This window comes from Oncorhynchus mykiss, chromosome 1 (assembly GCF_013265735.2).
Source record: "Oncorhynchus mykiss isolate Arlee chromosome 1, USDA_OmykA_1.1, whole genome shotgun sequence".
Lineage (NCBI taxonomy): Eukaryota > Metazoa > Chordata > Actinopteri > Salmoniformes > Salmonidae > Oncorhynchus > Oncorhynchus mykiss.
The window spans coordinates 7,056,520-7,077,880 of record NC_048565.1 but is presented as its reverse complement, the minus strand read 5'-3'; the positions used below and the strand labels follow the sequence as shown (position 1 = coordinate 7,077,880).

General features: G+C 44.7%; 1 protein-coding gene across 2 annotated transcripts in view; it reads right to left on the bottom strand.

The window, feature by feature from the left end:
• Positions 1–13,513, bottom strand: part of alpi.2 (alkaline phosphatase, intestinal, tandem duplicate 2) — a 29,853-nt gene extending 16,340 nt beyond the window's left edge. For both annotated transcript variants that reach the window (XM_021610191.2, XM_021610103.2), the window contains exons 1-3: positions 13,371–13,513; positions 9,121–9,237; positions 20–135 (exon numbers count right to left, since the gene is read on the bottom strand). In XM_021610191.2, the coding sequence (XP_021465866.1) occupies positions 20–135; positions 9,121–9,237; positions 13,371–13,443 (306 nt within the window). In that variant the 5' untranslated portion in view covers positions 13,444–13,513. The remainder of the gene's footprint in view (positions 1–19; positions 136–9,120; positions 9,238–13,370) is intronic.
• Between the last annotated feature and the right edge of the window lie 7,848 nt (positions 13,514–21,361).

The following is a 21,361-nucleotide window of genomic DNA, read 5'->3' as shown; positions in this document are numbered from 1 at the left end:
GAGAGGAGATTGGACAGACCTTAGACAGGGCTAAGTGTGGGAAGGTGTCCATTGCCAGACTAAACTCCTCTCCGTTCCCTCCATTCATCTGCCCTTTGAGGATCCTCGCTGCAGTCACTGTGGGGATGCCCATACCTGCATGGACATTGGCGGAGCACACAACCGTTTGACAACTTCACCTGAATTGACAGATAACGGGTTTTTTTTTACAGCTTCTCCTGAAAGACACACAACCTTTTGACAACTTCTCCTGAATTGACAGATAACGTTTTTACAGCTTTTCCTGGGGCGGCAGGTAGTCTAGTGGTTAGAGCTTTTGGCCAGTAACCAAAAGGTTGCTGATTGAATCCCCTGAGCTGACAAGGAAAAAAATCTGTAGTTCTGCCCCTGAACAAGGCACTGTTCCCCGGTAGGCCGTATTTGTAAATAATAATTTGTTCTTAACTGACTTCACTTTTTAAATGAAGGTTCAATAAAGAATGCCCTGTGCTGGGTGGAAGTTAAATCAAATGTACTGAATAGCTTACTGTGAAATGCTGTGAAATGCTGAATTCAACAGGTGTAGACCATACTGTGAAATGCTGAATACAACAGGTGTAGACCATACTGTGAAATGCTGAATACAACAGGTGTAGACCATACTGTGAAATGCTGAATACAACAGGTGTAGACCATACTGTGAAATGCTGAATGCAACAGGTGTAGACCATACTGTGAAATGCTGAATACAACAGGTGTAGACCATACAGTGAAATGCTTACTTACAAGCATATAAGCAAATAAAAAGTAACACTATAAAATAACAATAACAAGGCTAGAAACAAGGGGTACCGGTACTTAGTCAACAGGTCAGCCAAGGAATTAATTATACTCCTGAGCAAACATTCCATAACTCCAGGTGACAATAAATCACCAACATTGGCTTTATACCTACTACAGCACAGTAGGTGGTAGTACGCATCTTATCACATTATTTATGAACTGCCAATACACTTAAAGAAGTAGAAGAAGAAATGTATCATTTTAGAATGGAGAAATCAGCACCTCAATGGTGCTGCCCAGGCTGTCACAGAAGACCTGGCCTCCACAATCCCCCGACTTCAACCCAATTGAGACGGTTTGGGATTAGTTGGACCGCAGAGTGAAGGAAAAGCAGCCAACGAGTGTTCAGCATATGTGGGAACTCCTTCAAGACTGTTTGAAAAGCATTGCAGGTGAAGCTAGTTGAGAGAATGCCAAGAGTGTGCAAAGCTGTCATCAAGACAAAGGGTGGCTATTTGAAGCATCTCAAATATAAAATATATTTTTATTTGTTTAACACCTTTTTGGTTACTATGTGATTCCATATGTGTTATTTCATAGTATTGATGTCTTCACTATTTTTCTACAATGTAGAAAAAGGTAAAAATAAAGAAAAACCCTGGAATGAGTAGGTGTTCCAAAACTTTAGACTGGTCGTGTATGACTAATACCATTTATAACTTTCAGTCCAACCTCTGCCTTGCCGCAAGACCTGATAATGATTGCATGGTTCAATGAGCTACAGATTATCAGCTCTAACATTGATGGGTGACTACAGAATACCAGCTCTAACATTGATGGGTGACTACAGAATATCAGCTCTAACATTGATGGGTGACTACAGAATATCAGCTCTAACATTGATGGGTGACTACAGAATATCACCTCTAACATTGATGGGTGACTACAGATTATCAGCTCTAACATTGATGGGTGACTACAGTTTATCAGCTCCAACATTGATGGGTGACTACAGAATATCACCTCTAACATTGATGGGTGACTACAGAATATCAGCTCTAACATTGATGGGTGACTACAGATTATCAGCTCTAACATTGATGGGTGACTACAGTTTATCAGCTCCAACATTGATGGGTGACTACAGAATATCACCTCTAACATTGATGGGTGACTACAGAATATCAGCTCTAACATTGATGGGTGACTACAGAATATCAGCTCTAACGTTGAACGTGGGTGATGTGGGTGCTGAATCCAGCTCAGTGAACATTTACAGTATATTGTGGTTGCACGCTACTTGTTATCTATTAAAGGGATAGTGTGAAATGTTGGTAACTAAGCCCTTATTCTACTTATTCAGAGTCAAATGAAGTCATAGATTCCAGGAACAGCTAGCATGCTAGTGAAGCCTGTCCCAACCCTAAATTAATTATCTTTACAATGAGTTTAACTTGATAAAATATCAACCTTGTGATTTGAGAGAGAGAGCTATAGTTTTTTTCATTACTTTGATTGAAACTACATGGATACCAAATGGGAATCTATTGGTTTTCATATCTGGGTTCGTTTTCTATCAAATACTATACCGGCGCTTGATAGAGCATGTCTGGTGTAATGGTATGCTGCTATTGGATGTCTCCATCACCTTAAAGTGAACACTGTTCAAGTGAGGCCAAATGCAAGGTCGCGTGTGGCTCACTTGGTAGAGTATGGCGCTTTCATCGCCTGGGTCGTGGGTTTAAATCCCACCGGGCGACCAGTACAGTATGCACTCGCTTCTCTAAATTGCTCTAATCCCTACTCTGTAGATTGTCTGCTAAATTATTCATATGTGCCAGCCAGCTACTCCTTAGATGTATCAATTGAAAGACAGGATATCAAATTGGATATCATAAAACCATTTTTAAAAATGACTTGATAGGGCTTTCTCCTATAGAGCTCCATTTTTATGGAACGTTCTGCCTACCCATGTCAGAGACGCAAACTCGGTCTCAACCTTTAAGTCTTTACTGAAGACTCATCTCTTCAGTGGGTCATATGATTGAGTGTAGTCTGGCCCAGGAGTGGGAGGGTGAACGGAAAGGCTCTGGAGCAACGAACCGCCCTTGCTGTCTCTGCCTGGCCGGTTCCCCTCTCTCCACTGGGATTCTCTGCCTCTAACCCTATTACAGGGGCTGAGTCACTGGCTTACTGGGGCTCTTTCATACCGTCCCTAGGAGGGGTGCGTCACTTGAGTGGGTTGAGTCACTGATGTGATCTTCCTGTCTGGGTTGGCGCCCCCCCCTTGGGTTGTGCCGTGGCGGAGATCTTTGTGGGCCATACTCGACCTTGTCTCAGGATGGTAAGTTTTGTGGTTGAAGATATCCCTCTAGTGGTGTGGGGGCTGTGCTATGGCAAAGTGGGTGGGGTTACATCCTTCCTGTTTGGCCCTGTCCGGGGGTGTCCTCGGATGGAGCCACAGTGTCTTCTGACCCCTCCTGTCTCAGCCTCCAGTATTTATGCTGCAGTAGTTTATGTGTCGGGGGGCTAGGGTCAGTTTGTTATATCTGGAATACTTCTCCTGTCCTATTCGGTGTCCTGTGTGAATTTCAGTGTTCTCTCTATTATTCTCTCTTTCTTTCTCTCTCTCGGAAGACCAGAGCCCTAGGACCATGCCTCAGGACTACCTGACATGATGACTCCTTGCTGTCCCCAGTCCACCTGGCCGTGCTGCTGCTCCAGTTTCAACTGTTCTGCCTTATTATTATTGGACCATGCTGGTCACTTATGAACATTTGAACATCTTGGCCATGTTCTGTTATAATCTCCACCCAGCACAGCCAGAAGAGGACTGGCCACCCCACATAGCCATGTTCTTCTCTAGGTTTCTTCCTAGGTTTTGGCCTTTCTAGGGAGTTTTTCCTAGCCACCGTGCTTCTACACCTGCATTGCTTGTTGTTTGGGGTTTTAGGCTGGGTTTCTGTACAGCACTTGGAGATGTCAGCTGATGTACGAAGGGCTATATAAATACATTTGATTTGATTTGATAGACTGACTAGAATTAATAGTTGAGAACTTGTTCCTACCTGGTTAAATAAAGGTGAAATAGAAAATAAATATAAGGCCGCTGGCCTTCTTGACAATACCTGTTGCTCATCTGCCCTATATGTCATGAACATGCCATTCATGAGCAGGTGATGTAAAGTTATCCAACAATATTACTGATAAGATCATCATCATGAAATAGCTGAACTCTCAATCCAACCAACTGCGTTAGTCAGTTTTTAACGAGATGAAAGCTGATATATTTTGCTAAATTGTTTATTTATGATTTATTTATACCTTATTTATAATAAAGGGTCATTATTAACTCTGACTATGTTTTACACTTGAATCGTATAAGTCTATTGTTTGTACACAGAGAGAATAGTATTCTTTCCATCCTCATCCTGCTTGTAATATATGTTTTAATGAGTGCTTCATAATGCATTATAAACTGGGTGGTTCCAGCCCTGAATGCTGATTGGCTGACAGCTGTGGTATATCAGACTGTATACCACGGGCATGACAAAACCATGTATTTTTACTGCTCTAAGAACAGCCCTTGGCCATGGTATATTGGCCATATACCACACCCCCCCGTGCCTTATTATATCATGTGTCAAGTGTCTACGGGTTTTCGCTCCACCCTGGATGGATGTATTAAGGTCTCCCTCACATGGTTGTCTAGGTCTTTATTAAAAGAAAAACCAAAAACCTGCATGTAATGAGTTTGACACCCCTGTATTATATTCATAGTTGGTGGCAGGTAGGCCTGGTGATTAACGGCCAAGCTGACTAGGTAAAAAATCTGTCGATGTGCCCTTGAGCAAGGCACTTGACCCTAATTCTCCTGTAAGTCTCTGAGGATAAGAGCATCTGCTAAATGACAAAAAAAATTCTATAAAAAGCCTCGTAGTTCCGCTATCATAGATAATATCACTAAATATCTGCAACCGAGCCATGCTGCTGCCTGGAGGACAGAGTCCAACAACTGCAAACGAGCCATGCTGCTGCCTGGAGGACAGAGTCCAACAACTGCAACCGAGCCATGCTGCTGCCTGGAGGACAGAGTCCAACAACTGCAACCGAGCCATGCTGCTGCCTGGAGTACAGAGTCCAACAATTGCAACCGAGCCATGCTGCTGCCTGGAGGACAGAGTCCAACAACTGCAACCGAGCCATGCTGCTGCCTGGAGGACAGAGTCCAACAACTGCAACCGAGCCATGCTGCTGCCTGGAGTACAGAGTCCAACAATTGCAACCGAGCCATGCTGCTGCCTGGAGGACAGAGTCCAACAACTGCAACCGAGCCATGCTGCTGCCTGGAGGACAGAGTCCAACAACTGCAACCGAGCCATGCTGCTGCCTGGAGGACAGAGTCCAACAACTGCAACCGAGCCATGCTGCTGCCTGGAGGACAGAGTCCAACAACTGCAACCGAGCCATGCTGCTGCCTGGAGGACAGAGTCCAACAACTGCAACCGAGCCATGCTGCTGCCGAACAATGAGTGCTACAATGCGCAACGCTTCCTATGGACCAGATAAGGGATGGTACATTACCACTCTGTTCTTTCCCTCTGACCCCTCCTCTGTTCTTTCCCCCTGACCCCTACTCTGTTCTTTCCCCCTGACCCCTACTCTGTTCTTTCCCCCTGACCCCTACTCTGTTCTTTCCCCCTGACCCCTACTCTGTTCCACCCCCCGACCCCTACTCTGTTCCACCCCCGACCCCTACTCTGTTCTTTCCCCCTGACCCCTACTCTGTTCTTTCCCCCTGACCCCTACTCTGTTCTTTCCCCCTGACCCCTACTCTGTTCTTTCCCCCTGACCCCTACTCTGTTCCACCCCCCGACCCCTACTCTGTTCTTTCCCCCTGACCCCTCCTCTGTTCTTTCCCCCTGACCCCTCCTCTGTTCTTTCCCCCTGACCCCTACTCTGTTCCACCCCCCGACCCCTACTCTGTTCTTTCCCCCTGACCCCTCCTCTGTTCTTTCCCCCTGACCCCTACTCTGTTCTTTCCCCCTGACCCCTACTCTGTTCTTTCCCCCTGACCCCTACTCTGTTCCACCCCCCGACCCCTACTCTGTTCTTTCCCCCTGACCCCTACTCTGTTCTTTCCCCCTGACCCCTACTCTGTTCTTTCCCCCTGACCCCTCCTCTGTTCTTTCCCCCTGACTCCTCCTCTGTTCTTTCCCCCTGACCCCTACTCTGTTCTTTCCCCCTGACCCCTACTCTGTTCTTTCACCCTGACCCCTACTCTGTTCTTTCCCCCTGACCCCTACTCTGTTCTTTCCCCCTGACCCCTACTCTGTTCTTTCCCCCTGACCCCTACTCTGTTCTTTCCCCCTGACCCCTGATCTGTTCTTTCCCCCTGACCCCTGATCTGTTCTTTCCCCCTGACCCCTACTCTGTTCTTTCCCCCTGACCCCTACTCTGTTCTTTCACCCTGACCCCTACTCTGTTCTTTCCCCCTGACCCCTACTCTGTTCTTTCCCCCTGACCCCTACTCTGTTCCACCCCCCGACCCCTACTCTGTTCTTTCACCCTGACCCCTACTCTGTTCTTTCCCCCTGACCCCTACTCTGTTCTTTCCCCCTGACCCCTACTCTGTTCTTTCCCCCTGACCCCTACTCTGTTCTTTCACCCTGACCCCTACTCTGTTCTTTCCCCCTGACCCCTGATCTGTTCTTTCCCCCTGACCCCTGATCTGTTCTTTCCCCCTGACCCCTACTCTGTTCTTTCCCCCTGACCCCTACTCTGTTCTTTCACCCTGACCCCTACTCTGTTCTTTCCCCCTGACCCCTACTCTGTTCTTTCCCCCTGACCCCTACTCTGTTCCACCCCCTGACCCCTACTCTGTTCTTTCCCCCTGACCCCTACTCTGTTCTTTCCCCCTGACCCCTACTCTGTTCTTTCACCCTGACCCCTACTCTGTTCTTTCCCCCTGACCCCTGATCTGTTCTTTCCCCCTGACCCCTGATCTGTTCTTTCCCCCTGACCCCTACTCTGTTCTTTCCCCCTGACCCCTACTCTGTTCTTTCACCCTGACCCCTACTCTGTTCTTTCCCCCTGACCCCTGCTCTGTTCTTTCACCCTGACCCCTACTCTGTTCTTTCCCCCTGACCCCTACTGATTTCTTTCCCCCTGACCCCTACTCTGTTCTTTCCCCCTGACCCCTACTCTGTTCTTTCACCCTGACCCCTACTCTGTTCTTTCCCCCTGACCCCTACTCTGTTCTTTCCCCCTGACCCCTGCTCTGTTCTTTCCCCCTGACCCCTGCTCTGTTCTTTCCCCCTGACCCCTGATCTGTTCTTTTTCCCTGACCCCTACTCTGTTCTTTCCCCCTGACCCCTACTCTGTTCTTTCACCCTGACCCCTGATCTGTTCTTTCCCCCTGACCCCTACTTTGTTCTTTCACCCTGACCCCTGATCTGTTCTTTCCCCCTGACCCCTGATCTGTTCTTTTTCCCTGACCCCTGCTACGTTCTTCTTTCCCCCTGACCCCTCCTCTGTTCTTTCCCCCTGACCCCTACTCTGTTCCACCCCCCGACCCCTACTCTGTTCTTTCCCCCTGACCCCTCCTCTGTTCTTTCCCCCTGACCCCTAATCTGTTCTTTCCCCCTGACCCCTACTCTGTTCTTTCCCCCTGACCCCTACTCTGTTCCACCCCCCGACCCCTACTCTGTTCTTTCCCCCTGACCCCTACTCTGTTCTTTCCCCCTGACCCCTACTCTGTTCTTTCCCCCTGACCCCTCCTCTGTTCTTTCCCCCTGACTCCTCCTCTGTTCTTTCCCCCTGACCCCTACTCTGTTCTTTCCCCCTGACCCCTACTCTGTTCTTTCACCCTGACCCCTACTCTGTTCTTTCCCCCTGACCCCTACTCTGTTCTTTCCCCCTGACCCCTACTCTGTTCTTTCCCCCTGACCCCTACTCTGTTCTTTCACCCTGACCCCTACTCTGTTCTTTCCCCCTGACCCCTGATCTGTTCTTTCCCCCTGACCCCTGATCTGTTCTTTCCCCCTGACCCCTACTCTGTTCTTTCCCCCTGACCCCTACTCTGTTCTTTCACCCTGACCCCTACTCTGTTCTTTCCCCCTGACCCCTACTCTGTTCTTTCCCCCTGACCCCTACTCTGTTCCACCCCCCGACCCCTACTCTGTTCTTTCCCCCTGACCCCTACTCTGTTCTTTTCCCCTGACCCCTGCTCTGTTCTTTCACCCTGACCCCTACTCTGTTCTTTCCCCCTGACCCCTACTGATTTCTTTCCCCCTGACCCCTACTCTGTTCTTTCCCCCTGACCCCTACTCTGTTCTTTCACCCTGACCCCTACTCTGTTCTTTCCCCCTGACCCCTACTCTGTTCTTTCCCCCTGACCCCTACTCTGTTCTTTCACCCTGACCCCTACTCTGTTCTTTCCCCCTGACCCCTGCTCTGTTCTTTCCCCCTGACCCCTGCTCTGTTCTTTCCCCCTGACCCCTGATCTGTTCTTTTCCCTGACCCCTACTCTGTTCTTTCCCCCTGACCCCTACTCTGTTCTTTCACCCTGACCCCTGATCTGTTCTTTCCCCCTGACCCCTACTTTGTTCTTTCACCCTGACCCCTGATCTGTTCTTTCCCCCTGACCCCTGATCTGTTCTTTTTCCCTGACCCCTGCTACGTTCTTCTTTCCCCCTGACCCCTGCTCTTCTCTTTCCCCCTGACCCTGCACTGTTTGACCCCTGCTCTGTTTGACGCCTGAACCCTGCTCTGTTCTTTACCCCCTCACCCCTTCTCTGTTTGACCACTGACCCCTGCTCTGTTTCACCCCTGACCCCCCCTGCTCTGTTCTCCCCCCCTGACCCTTGCTGGATGAACAACCTACTGGTAGTGGCGGCTATACTGTTCACCTCACCAGCAGCTAGAACTTCATCTTGGGACTGAGTTGTCTTGTGGCTTGTGTTTTTGAATGTTTGTAACCTTCCCAAGGCTTACAAGCAAATTGCCTTTTAAAACTGTCTGTGGTGGCCTGGTATCGGTAGAACCTGTGTTTTGACACATGCATACAGCATACATCATTCAGCGAAGCGTATTCCCCTCCAAGCATTTTGCCCATTCAATAACCTATCCCTGGCCTCAAGGGCCATTTTGATTGCATATGGGGTGGGACAACATAACGGGTCTGTATGAAAATGTTTTGCCATTCAAAGCTATTTTTTTTTTATTGGGCTCTAGCTTCCATGAATTCAAATGTTACCCTTTAAATCACATAAATAGACACATTTATGCCCCCCCCCCCCCCCCCTTCATTCTGTCCATAGTGGAAATCATGCCAACACTTAGCCCCATCTCACTCACCATCTCCCAGGAACAGAATAGAGTTCTTAGCCCGACGGACGTTTGGCTTCATATCCAGAGCTTTGTGGAGGGCCTGCTTCCCCTTGTTGTTCCAGTAGCTGGGATGCTTCTCATTCTCTAAGGAAGAGCATCAACATTTTGTTACGTTTGTTTTTATTCATGATATTGTCCACGTAGTTCCAATAGCTCAGAGACTTTGGTTCTGGGAATATCAGGGTTGGAGGTTTACAAGGGTTGTGATTTCTGCTTAGGTCAGATATTAATTGGTGTTTAAGATCACTTTATTGGTCAATTTGCCTACAAGGTCCAACCAACTTTAACCCAACCCCTCCAAAAGACACCTACAGTACCAGTCAAAAGATTGGACACACCGAATCATTCCAGGGTTTTTACATTTTTTTTCTATTTTCTACATTGTAGAATAATAGTGAAGACATCAAAAGTATGAAATAGCAAATCTGGAATCGTGTAGTAACCAATTTTTTTTTTAAATCAAAATATACAGTGCCTTGCGAAAGTATTCGGCCCCCTTGAACTTTGCGACCTTTTGCCACATTTCAGGCTTCAAACATAAAGATATAAAACTGTATTTTTTTTGTGAAGAATCAACAACAAGTGGGACACAATCATGAAGTGGAATGACATTTATTGGATATTTCAAACTTTTTTAACAAATCAAAAACTGAAAAATTGGGCGTGCAAAATTATTCAGCCCCCTTAAGTTAATACTTTGTAGCGCCACCTTTTGCTGCGATTACAGCTGTAAGTCGCTTGGGGTATGTCTCTATCAGTTTTGCACATCGAGAGACTGAAATTTTTTCCCATTCCTCCTTGCAAAACAGCTCGAGCTCAGTGAGGTTGGATGGAGAGCATTTGTGAACAGCAGTTTTCAGTTCTTTCCACAGATTCTCGATTGGATTCAGGTCTGGACTTTGACTTGGCCATTCTAACACCTGGATATGTTTATTTTTGAACCATTCCATTGTATATTTTGCTTTATGTTTTGGATCATTGTCTTGTTGGAAGACAAATCTCCGTCCCAGTCTCAGGTCTTTTGCAGACTCCATCAGGTTTTCTTCCAGAATGGTCCTGTAATTGGCTCCATCCATCTTCCCATCAATTTTAACCATCTTCCCTGTCCCTGCTGAAGAAAAGCAGGCCCAAACCATGATGCTGCCACCACCATGTTTGACAGTGGGGATGGTGTGTTCAGCTGTGTTGCTTTTACGCCAAACATAACGTTTTGCATTGTTGCCAAAAAGTTCAATTTTGGTTTCATCTGACCAGAGCACCTTCTTCCACATGTTTGGTGTGTCTTCCAGGTGGCTTGTGGCAAACTTTAAACAACACTTTTTATGGATATCTTTAAGAAATGGCTTTCTTCTTGCCACTCTTCCATAAAGGCCAGATTTGTGCAATATACGACTGATTGTTGTCCTATGGACAGAGTCTTCCACCTCAGCTGTAGATCTCTGCAGTTCATCCAGAGTGATCATGGGCCTCTTGGCTGCATCTCTGATCAGTCTTCTCCTTGTATGAGCTGAAAGTTTAGAGGGACGGCCAGGTCTTGGTAGATTTTCAGTGGTCTGATACTCCTTCCATTTCAATATTATCGCTTGCACAGTGCTCCTTGGGATGTTTAAAGCTTGGGAAATCTTTTTGTATCCAAATCCGGCTTTAAACTTCTTCACAACAGTATCTCGGACCTGCCTGGTGTGTTCCTTGTTCTTCATGATGCTCTCTGCGCTTTTAACGGACCTCTGAGACTATCACAGTGCAGGTGCATTTATACGGAGACTTGATTACACACAGGTGGATTGTATTTATCATCATTAGTCATTTAGGTCAACATTGGATCATTCAGAGATCCTCACTGAACTTCTGGAGAGAGTTTGCTGCACTGAAAGTAAAGGGGCTGAATAATTTTGCACGCCCAATTTTTCAGTTTTTGATTTGTTAAAAAAGTTTGAAATATCCAATAAATGTCGTTCCACTTCATGATTGTGTCCCACTTGTTGCTGATTCTTCATAAAAAAATACAGTTTTATATATTCATGTTTGAAGCCTGAAATGTGGCAAAAGGTCGCAAAGTTCAAGGGGGCCGAATACTTTCGCAAGGCACTGTATATATAACATTTGAGATTTTTCAAAGAATTGCCAACGTTTGCTTTGATGACAGCTTTGCACATTCCTGGCATTCTCTCAACCAGCTTCACAAGGATGCATTTCAATTAACAGGTGTGTCTTCGTAAATGTTAATTTGTGGAATCTCTTTCCTTAATGCGTTTGAGCCAATCAGTTGTGTTGTGACAAGGTGGGGATGGTATACAGAAGATAGCCCTATTTGTTAAATGACCAAGTCCATACTATGGCAATGACAGCTCAAATAAGAAAAGAGAAACGATAGTCCATAATTACATTAAGGATAAGTCGTTTTGGCAAGTCAGTTAGGACATCTACTTTGTGCATGACACAAGTCGTTTTTCCAACAATTGTTTACAGACAGATTATTTCACTTATAATTCACTGTATCACAATTCCAGTGGTTCAGAAGTTCACATACACTAAGTTGACTGTGCCTTTAAACAGCTTTGAAAATTCCAGAAAATGATGTCATTGCTTTAGAAGCTTCTGATAGGCAAATTGACATAATTTGAGTCAATTGGAGGTGTACCTGTGGATGTATTTCAAGGCCTATCTTCAAACTCAGTGCCTCTTTGCATCATAGGAAAATCAAAAGAAATCCACCAAGTCCTCAGAAAAAAAATTGTAGACCCCCACAAGTCTGGTTCATCCTTGGGAGCAATTTCCAAACGCCTGAAGGTACCACGTTCATCTGTACAAACAATAGTACGCAAGTCTTAACACCATGGGACAAGGCAGCTGTCAAATCGCTCAGGAAGGAGACTCGTTCTGTCTCCTAGAGATGAACATACTTTGGTGCGAAAAGTGCAAATCAACCCAGGACAGCAAAGGACCTTGTGAAGATGCTGGAGGAAACAGGTACAAAAGTATCTATATCCACATTGAAATGAGTCCTATGTCGACAAACCTGAAAGGCCACTCAGCAAGGAAGAAGCCACTGCTCCAAAACCGCCATAAAAAAGCCAGGCCACGGTTTGCACCTGCACATGGTGACAAATATCATACCTTTTGGAGAAATGTCCTCTGGTCTGATGAAACAAAAATAGAACTGTTTGGCCATGATGACCATCGTTACGTTTGGAGGACATTCGGCTTGCAAGTCACCATCTAAACCGTGAAGCACAGAGGTGGTAGCATCATGTTGTGGGGGTGCTTTGCTGCAGGAGGGTCTGGTGCACTTCACAAAATAGATGGCATCGTGAGGCAGGAAAATTATGTGGGTATATTGAAGCAACATCTCATGGCATCGGTCAGGAACTTAAAGCTTGGTAGAAAATCGGTCCTCCAAATGGACAATGACCCCAAGCATACTTCCAAAGTTGTGGCAAAATGGCTTAAGGACAACAAAGTCAAGGTATTGGAGTGGCCATTACAAAACCCTGACCTCAATCCTATAGAAAATGTGTGGATAGAACTGAAGAAGCGTGTGCGAGCAAGGAGGCCTACAAACCTGACTCAGTTACGCCATCTCTGTCAGGAGGAATGGGCCAAAATTCACCCAATTTATTGTGGGGAACTTGTGGAAGGCTACCCAAAACATTTGCCCCAAGTTAAACAATTGAAAGGCAATGCTACCAAATACTAATTGAGTGTATGTAAACTTCTGACCCACTGGGAATGTGATGACAGAAATAAAAACTGAAATAAATCATTATCTACTATTATTCTGACATTTCACCTCCTTAAAATAAAGTGGTGATCCTAACTGACCTAAAACAAGTAACTTTTACTTGGATTAAATGTGAGGAATTGTGAAAAACTGAGTTTAAATGTATTTGGCTAAGGTGTATGTAAACTTCCGACTTCAACTGCACATGTGATGTGTGATACATGTCATATTGCATTACATTTATTTACGTTAGTCCCTATCATATTTTGTCACACATGACAGTTGTTACTCCTAAAATAATAAAAAAAAAGAAAAGTCTATCCATCATCCAGTAGATCTTTGTTATGTTTCTCTTGTTAAAAATATTTTTAATTCATTATTGTTCAACATGTATGAATAGACGTCGATAACCAATTCATTGCAGATAACGTAAGAATACCGTAAATGAATTGCTTAATTGGTAAACCTATACCAAGCAAATAAAACAGTTGTTTACCTGGGATGACAGATGAAGTCCAATCCACCGATAGAAATAGGATTAATCCAATGAGGGTATGTTGACTAGCCATGATGTGTGTGCTATGTGCTTAGTAATGACATTAGGACATCTGAACAAAGTTAGGAAGGTTGAAGCACTGTTAGTGGTCCCATTTATGACCTGAATGTGGTGGGTTCAAAGGGCAAATGTGTAATCCTCGCCATGTGAGAGGACACACACACACACACACACACACACACACGTACACTCACACACATGTACACTCACACTGACACACACACACACACACACACACACACACATACAGAGTTGCAAAGAAAAAGCCATATATCAGACTGGCCAATAAAAAGAAAAGATTAAGATGGGAGAAAGAACACAGACATTGGACAGAGGAACTCTGCCTAGAAGGCCAGCATCCCGGAGTCGCCTCTAATGTACTTGTCCTCTTGCTCAGTTATGCCCTGGGGCCTCCCACTCCTCTTTCTATTCTGGTTAGAGCCAGTTTGCGCTGTTCTGTGAAGGGAGTAGCACACAGAGTTGTACGAGATCTTCAGTTTCTTGGCAATTATTCGCATGAAATAGCCTTCATTTCTCAGAACAAGAATAGACTGATGAGTTTCAGAAGAAATTCATTTGTTTCAGTCCATTTTGAGCCTGTAATCGAACCCACCAATGCTGATGCTCCAGATACTCAACTAGTCTAAAGAAGGCCAGTTTTATTGCTTCTTTAAACAACAGTTTTCAGCTATGCTAACATAATTGCAAACAGGTTTTCTAATGATCAATTTGCCTTTTAAAATGATACACTTGGATTAGCTAACACAACGCGCCATTGGAACACAGGAGTGATAGTTGCTGGGCCTCTATACGCCTTTGTAGACATTCCATAAAAAATATCCCGTTTCCAGTTAGTGGGGCAAAAAAAGTATTTAGTCAGCCACCAACTGGCGGCGTAGTGTGTTACTGATGGTAGGCTTTGTTACTTTGGTCCCAGCTCTCTGCAGGTCATTCAATAGGTCCCCCTGTGTGGTTCTGGGATTTTTGCTCACCGTTCTTGTGATCATTTTGACCCCACGGGGTGAGATCTTGCGTGGAGCCCCAGATCGAGGGAGATTATTAGTGGTCTTGTATGTCTTCCATTTCCTAATAATTGCTCCCACAGTTGATTTCTTCAAACCAAGCTGCTTACATATTGCAGATTCAGTCTTCCCAGCCTGGTGCAAGTCTACAATTTTGTTTCTGCTGTCCTTTGACAGTTCTTTGGTCTTGGCCATAGTGGAGTTTGGAGTGTGACTGTTTGAGGTTGTGGACAGGTGTCTTTTATACTGATAACAAGTTCAAACAGGTGCCATTAATACAGGTAACGAGTGGAGGACAGAGGAGCCGCTTAAAGAAGAAGTTACAGGTCTGTGAGAGTAAGAAATCTTGCTTGTTTGTAGGTGATCAAATACTTATTTTCCACCATAATTTGCTAATAAATAAATTAAAAATCCTACAATGTGATTTTCTGGATTATTTTTGTCATTTTGTCTGTCATAGTTGAAGTGTACATATGATGAAAATTACAGGCCTCTCTCATCTTTTTAAGTGGGAGAACTTGCACAATTGGTGGCTGACTAAATACTTTTTTGCCCCACTGTATATATATAGATATATCCACTACATAAACCAATAAATATCCACTACATAACCCTATATATACACACACTACATAACCCTCTATATATTCTCGACACCACCCTATATATATATCCACTACGTAACCCTCTATAGATCCACTACGTAACCCTATCTATATCCAGGGGAGTGTGCTACGCCAGTGTGCTTAGCTGCCAATTTACAAATAAAAATGATCTTACTCTTAATTTTTTTAATTTAACTAGGCAAGTCAGTTAAGAACAAATTCTTATTTACAATAATAGCCTACCCGGGAACAGTTCTTACCCTGAACAACTACCTTGTTCAGTAGCAGAACAACAGATTGTTTACCTTGTCAACTCAAACCAGCAACCTTTCAGTTACTGGTCCAACGCTCTAACCACTAGGCTACCTGCCGCCCCGAAAGTTAAAGTTAATCATCTGATCATATAACCTATCCTGTCCTGTGTCCACTTCATCAGCAAACTGTTGTCTACAGCGCATCCGTGAAAAACAGATTGGGCAAGTCTGTCATGTATCGCAACAGTTTGTGTGGCAAAACTTAGCATAGAAAAAAATGGAACGGAAACACATTAAACTCAAATAAGTTGTGGAAATTGGCCAAATGAATGGCTGCAACGTGAAACAAAATGGCTGCAACTTGAGAATATTTTATTAAAGTTAATTTCAGACAGTATTTTTGAAGGTTTCATATATCATACATATCTTGGTACAGTAGTATAACTGACCTTTCCATTGTACAGTGAGTTGGGTTCAAGGAGGAAGGAGAGCAAATCAACAAATTTATTTTTATTTTTGGAGATATTCAAAACAAATTTCTACAAATGTGTAAAAATACAACGTCTTCATACAAAAAAAACATTCGTTTTCAAAATCAACAACAAAAACAAGATTATAATGCTAATATGAGGTACAATCTGAGGAAGACAATTGATCTGGTAACAAAAAGGTCAAAATACACCATTTAAACATTTGCTAAATGACAGTTAACTTCCTGTTTACTTCTAAACTGTGTCCATAATACAGGTCAGTGGGAGCATTTCATCCTAAATGTTCTCAGAACAACAACAGAACAACCTTTGACTTCCTTTGACCATTGGCCAAGCCAAGGGATCTAAGCAATAACAGGGTAAAAAGACTGATGAAATTAGAATGAGCTGTATTTTCCGTTCCCCAGACACGTATTAAGCCTAGCACTTGTCTAAGAAGCATATGGAACATTCTTTTTAGTCCGGACTAGGCTTAACATCAAAAGGCTCCTTCTTTCTCCACTTCCTGTCTGAATGACGTGCCCAAAGTAAACTGCTTGTTACTCAGGCCCTGAAGCCAGGATATGCATATAATTGGTACCATTGGAAAGAAAACACTTGGAAGTTCGTATAAATGTTACAATAATGTAGGCAAGTATAACATAATAGATATGGTAAGAGAAAATCCAATGAAAAACCACCCGGAAATGTAGTTTTTTTGAGAGACCATGCTCTTCCAATGGCCAGTATAAGGGCATACTCAATTCAAGCTCCCAAGATGCAATTTCTACGGCTTCTACTTGGTGTCAGTAGTCTATGTTCGAGGGTTCAGGCTTGTAATTTGAAAAACAATTAAGAAATAACAGTTTTAGTACAGGGACACAGTCTTGGAAATCCGTGTTTGCGCACGACCAAGAAGACAAGACGCACCTTTCCTATTACTTATTTCCGTAAGAAATACTATAGTTTGATTACATTTAAGGGTATCTGAGGAGTAAATAGAAACATATTTTGACTGGTTGAAACAAAGTTTAGGGGTAGATTTTCGGATTCCTTTCTTTGCAAGTTGAACACGTGGATTACTAAAATCAATGGCGCCAACCAAACAGACTTTTTGAGATATAAAGAAGGATTTTATCTAATAAAACGACACTAAATGTTATTTCTGGGACCCGGGGACGTCGTTAGCCCCCCCCCTAAATAAATCAATATATCAGTCAAAATATTTTCTCTGTGATTTCTTTTTTTTTCGTCAACCGTTCCATCGCATCTTAAACTGCTTACTGGGCAGGCACTAGGACCTGGGGGAGGCTGCTGCACACGTTGGTGACAGTTAGGTCTACTTGTATCTAACATTTTGGTTAACGTTACTGCTGTGGCTTGAGACTGCTAGCTAACAGGAAACTGACAGGAAAAGGCTCTGACAGGACGGATTCATGCAGATAGGCTACGATGTGAATTTGTGGTAAGGTAGAACAGAGAGAGAGAGAGTATTCACTATTATAGACTTTGGTCATAATCAAAGCGTTGTTAACCAATACGTGTTTAAGTGAGGCTGCCTGTAAGTTACAGTGTAACAGACGTTACGAGCTACCTAACGGTAACGGTGTCTTTTAAACGCGACATAAGTTATGTGGCGATGATATCTAGTTAACGTTGTATTTAATGTAGTTTTGCAATCTGTGCCAGGCTATAAATGAGACAGATGACGTAAAATCATGCACATATCTTTTCATACTCAATTGTTTTCATTCAGTAAGGCCATTGTAAAACAATGATAAGGTCATGTGTAGAAAAGGTGACATAGTGTTGATCACAATGTCATTGTATTATCCTCAGTTTTTTCAACTGCAGGCTAGCTATTGACTAACGTTAGATGGATATACGGACATTCTTCAAGAGAGGCAGTGCCAACAGCTCTGACGAAGGCCAATCCTGAGAGAAATGAAGATTTTACCAGTTCAAACAAACAAATTAAAACTTAAACTGATTCATCACCTATTAAGCCTTGAGTTATTGTCTATGTGAGTTTAATAACAATACATGTCAAAACACAGCAGACAAGAATGAGGGAAAGAAGCTGGAGGCTGTCAGGGCTGAGGGAGCATGTCTGATGGTTAGTGATTAGAAAAAAAGCAAGTAGATGTTTAAGCATTCAGTTAAATTTGTACAGCATATATCTTACCTTTGTTAGGCATAAATAAATGATGTTCATGATATCTTAAAGGGTCATGCAGAAAGAGAGGTTTCTGTGAAAGGCAGAGATCAACATGTAAGCTGTGTAAGTGAAAGAGGACAAGCATGCCCAGAGAAAGAGGGACAAGAAACAGATCCAGAGAGAGAGGGAGAACAAACAGATCCAGAGAGAGAGGGAGAACAAACCGATCCAGAGAGAGAGGGAGAACAAACAGATCCAGAGAGAGAGGGAGAACAAACCGATCCAGAGAGAGAGGGAGAACAAACAGATCCAGAGAGAGAGGGAGAACAAACCGATCTAGAGAGAGAGGGAGAACAAACCGATCCAGAGAGAGAGGGAGAACAAACTGATCCAGAGAGAGAGGGAGAACAAACAGATCCAGAGAAAGAGGGAAAACAAACAGATCCAGAGAGAGAGGGAGAACAAACTGATCCAGAGAGAGAGGGAGAACAAACAGATCCAGAGAGAGAGGGAGAACAAACCGATCCAGAGAAAGAGGGAGAACAAACAGATCCAGAGAGAGAGGGAGAACAAACCGATCCAGAGAAAGAGGGAGAACAAACAGATCCAGAGAGAGAGGGAGAACAAACCGATCCAGAGAGAGAGGGAGAACAAACAGATCCAGAGAGAGAGGGAGAACAAACAGATCCAGAGAGAGAGGGAGAACAAACAGATCCAGAGAGAGAGGGAGAACAAACAGATCCAGAGAGAGAGGGAGAACAAACAGATCCAGAGAAAGAGGGAGAACAAACCGATCCAGAGAGAGAGGGAGAACAAACCGATCCAGAGAGAGAGGGAGAACAAACCGATCCAGAGAAAGAGGGAGAACAAACAGATCCAGAGAGAGAGGGAGAACAAACAGATCCAGAGAAAGAGGGGGAGAACAAACAGATCCAGAGAGAGAGGGAGAACAAACAGATCCAGAGAGAGAGGGAGAACAAACAGATCCAGAGAGAGAGGGAGAACAAACAGATCCAGAGAGAGAGGGAGAACAAACAGATCCAGAGAGAGAGGGAGAACAAACAGATCCAGAGAGAGAGGGAGAACAAACCGATCCAGAGAGAGAGGGAGAACAAACAGATCCAGAGAGAGAGGGAGAACAAACCGATCCAGAGAAAGAGGGAGAACAAACAGATCCAGAGAGAGAGGGAGAACAAACCGATCCAGAGAGAGAGGGAGAACAAACCGATCCAGAGAGAGAGGGAGAACAAACAGATCCAGAGAGAGAGGGAGAACAAACAGATCCAGAGAGAGAGGGAGAACAAACAGATCCAGAGAGAGAGGTAGAACAAACAGATCCAGAGAGAGAGGGAGAACAAACAGATCCAGAGAGAGAGGGACAAGAAACAGATCCAGAGAGAGAGGGAGAACAAACTGATCCAGAGAAAGAGGGAGAACAAACAGATCCAGAGAAAGAGGGAGAACAAACAGATCCAGAGAGAGAGGGAGAACAAACTGATCCAGAGAAAGAGGGAGAACAAACCGATCCAGAGAGAGAGGGAGAACAAACCGATCCAGAGAAAGAGGGAGAACAAACAGATCCAGAGAGAGAGGGAGAACAAACCGATCCAGAGAGAGAGGGAGAACAAACCGATCCAGAGAGAGAGGGAGAACAAACCGATCCAGAGAGAGAGGGAGAACAAACAGATCCAGAGAGAGAGGGAGAACAAACCGATCCAGAGAGAGAGGGAGAACAAACAGATCCAGAGAAAGAGGGAGAACAAACTGATCCAGAGAGAGAGGGAGAACAAACAGATCCAGAGAAAGAGGGAGAACAAACAGATCCAGAGAGATAGGGAGAACAAACAGATCCAGAGAGAGAGGGAGAACAAACTGATCCAGAGAGAGAGGGAGAACAAACAGATCCAGAGAGAGAGGGAGAGAACAAACAGATCCAGAGAGAGAGGGAGAACAAACTGATCCAGAGAGAGAGGGAGAACAAACCGATCCAGAGAGAGAGGGAGAACAAACAGATCCAGAGAGAGAGGGAGAACAAACCGATCCAGAGAGAGAGGGAGAACAAACAGATCCAGAGAGAGAGGGAGAACAAACCGATCCAGAGAGAGAGGGAGAACAAACAGATCCAGAGAGAGAGGGAGAACAAACAGATCCAGTGAGAGAGGGAGAACAAACCGATCCAGAGAGAGAGGGAGAACAAACCGATCCAGAGAGAGAGGGAGAACAAACCGATCCAGAGAGAGAGGGAGAACAAACAGATCCAGAGAGAGAGGGAGAACAAACAGATCCAGTGAGAGAGGGAGAACAAACAGATCCAGAGAGGGAGAACAAACCGATCCAGAGAGAGAGGGAGAACAAACCGATCCAGAGAGAGAGGGAGAACAAACCGATCCAGAGAGAGAGGGAGAACAAACAGATCCAGAGAGAGAGGGAGAACAAACAGATCCAGAGAGGGAGAACAAACCGATCCAGAGAGAGAGGGAGAACAAACAGATCCAGAGAGAGAGGGAGAACAAACAGATCCAGAGAGAGAGGGAGAACAAACAGATCCAGAGAGAGAGGGAGAACAAACAGATCCAGAGAGAGAGGGAGAACAAACCGATCCAGAGAGAGAGGGAGAACAAACAGATCCAGAGAGAGGGAGAACAAACAGATCCAGAGAGAGAGGGAGAACAAACCGATCCAGAGAGAGAGGGAGAACAAACAGATCCAGAGAGAGAGGGAGAACAAACAGATCCAGAGAGAGAGGGAGAACAAACAGATCCAGTGAGAGAGGGAGAACAAACAGATCCAGAGAGGGAGAACAAACCGATCCAGAGAGAGAGGGAGAACAAACCGATCCAGAGAGAGAGGGAGAACAAACCGATCCAGAGAGAGAGGGAGAACAAACAGATCCAGAGAGAGAGGGAGAACAAACAGATCCAGAGAGGGAGAACAAACCGATCCAGAGAGAGAGGGAGAACAAACAGATCCAGAGAGAGAGGGAGAACAAACAGATCCAGAGAGAGAGGGAGAACAAACTGATCCAGAGAGAGAGGGAGAACAAACCGATCCAGAGAGAGAGGGAGAACAAACCGATCCAGAGAGAGAGGGAGAACAAACAGATCCAGAGAGAGAGGGAGAACAAACAGATCCAGAGAGAGAGGGAGAACAAACAGATCCAGAGAGAGAGGGAGAACAAACAGATCCAGAGAGAGAGGGAGAACAAACAGATCCAGAGAGAGAGGGAGAACAAACAGATCCAGAGAGAGAGGGAGAACAAACCGATCCAGAGAGAGAGGGAGAACAAACAGATCCAGAGAGAGAGGGAGAACAAACAGATCCAGAGAGAGAGGGAGAACAAACAGATCCAGAGAGAGAGGGAGAACAAACAGATCCAGAGAGAGGGAGAACAAACAGATCCAGAGAGAGAGGGAGAACAAACA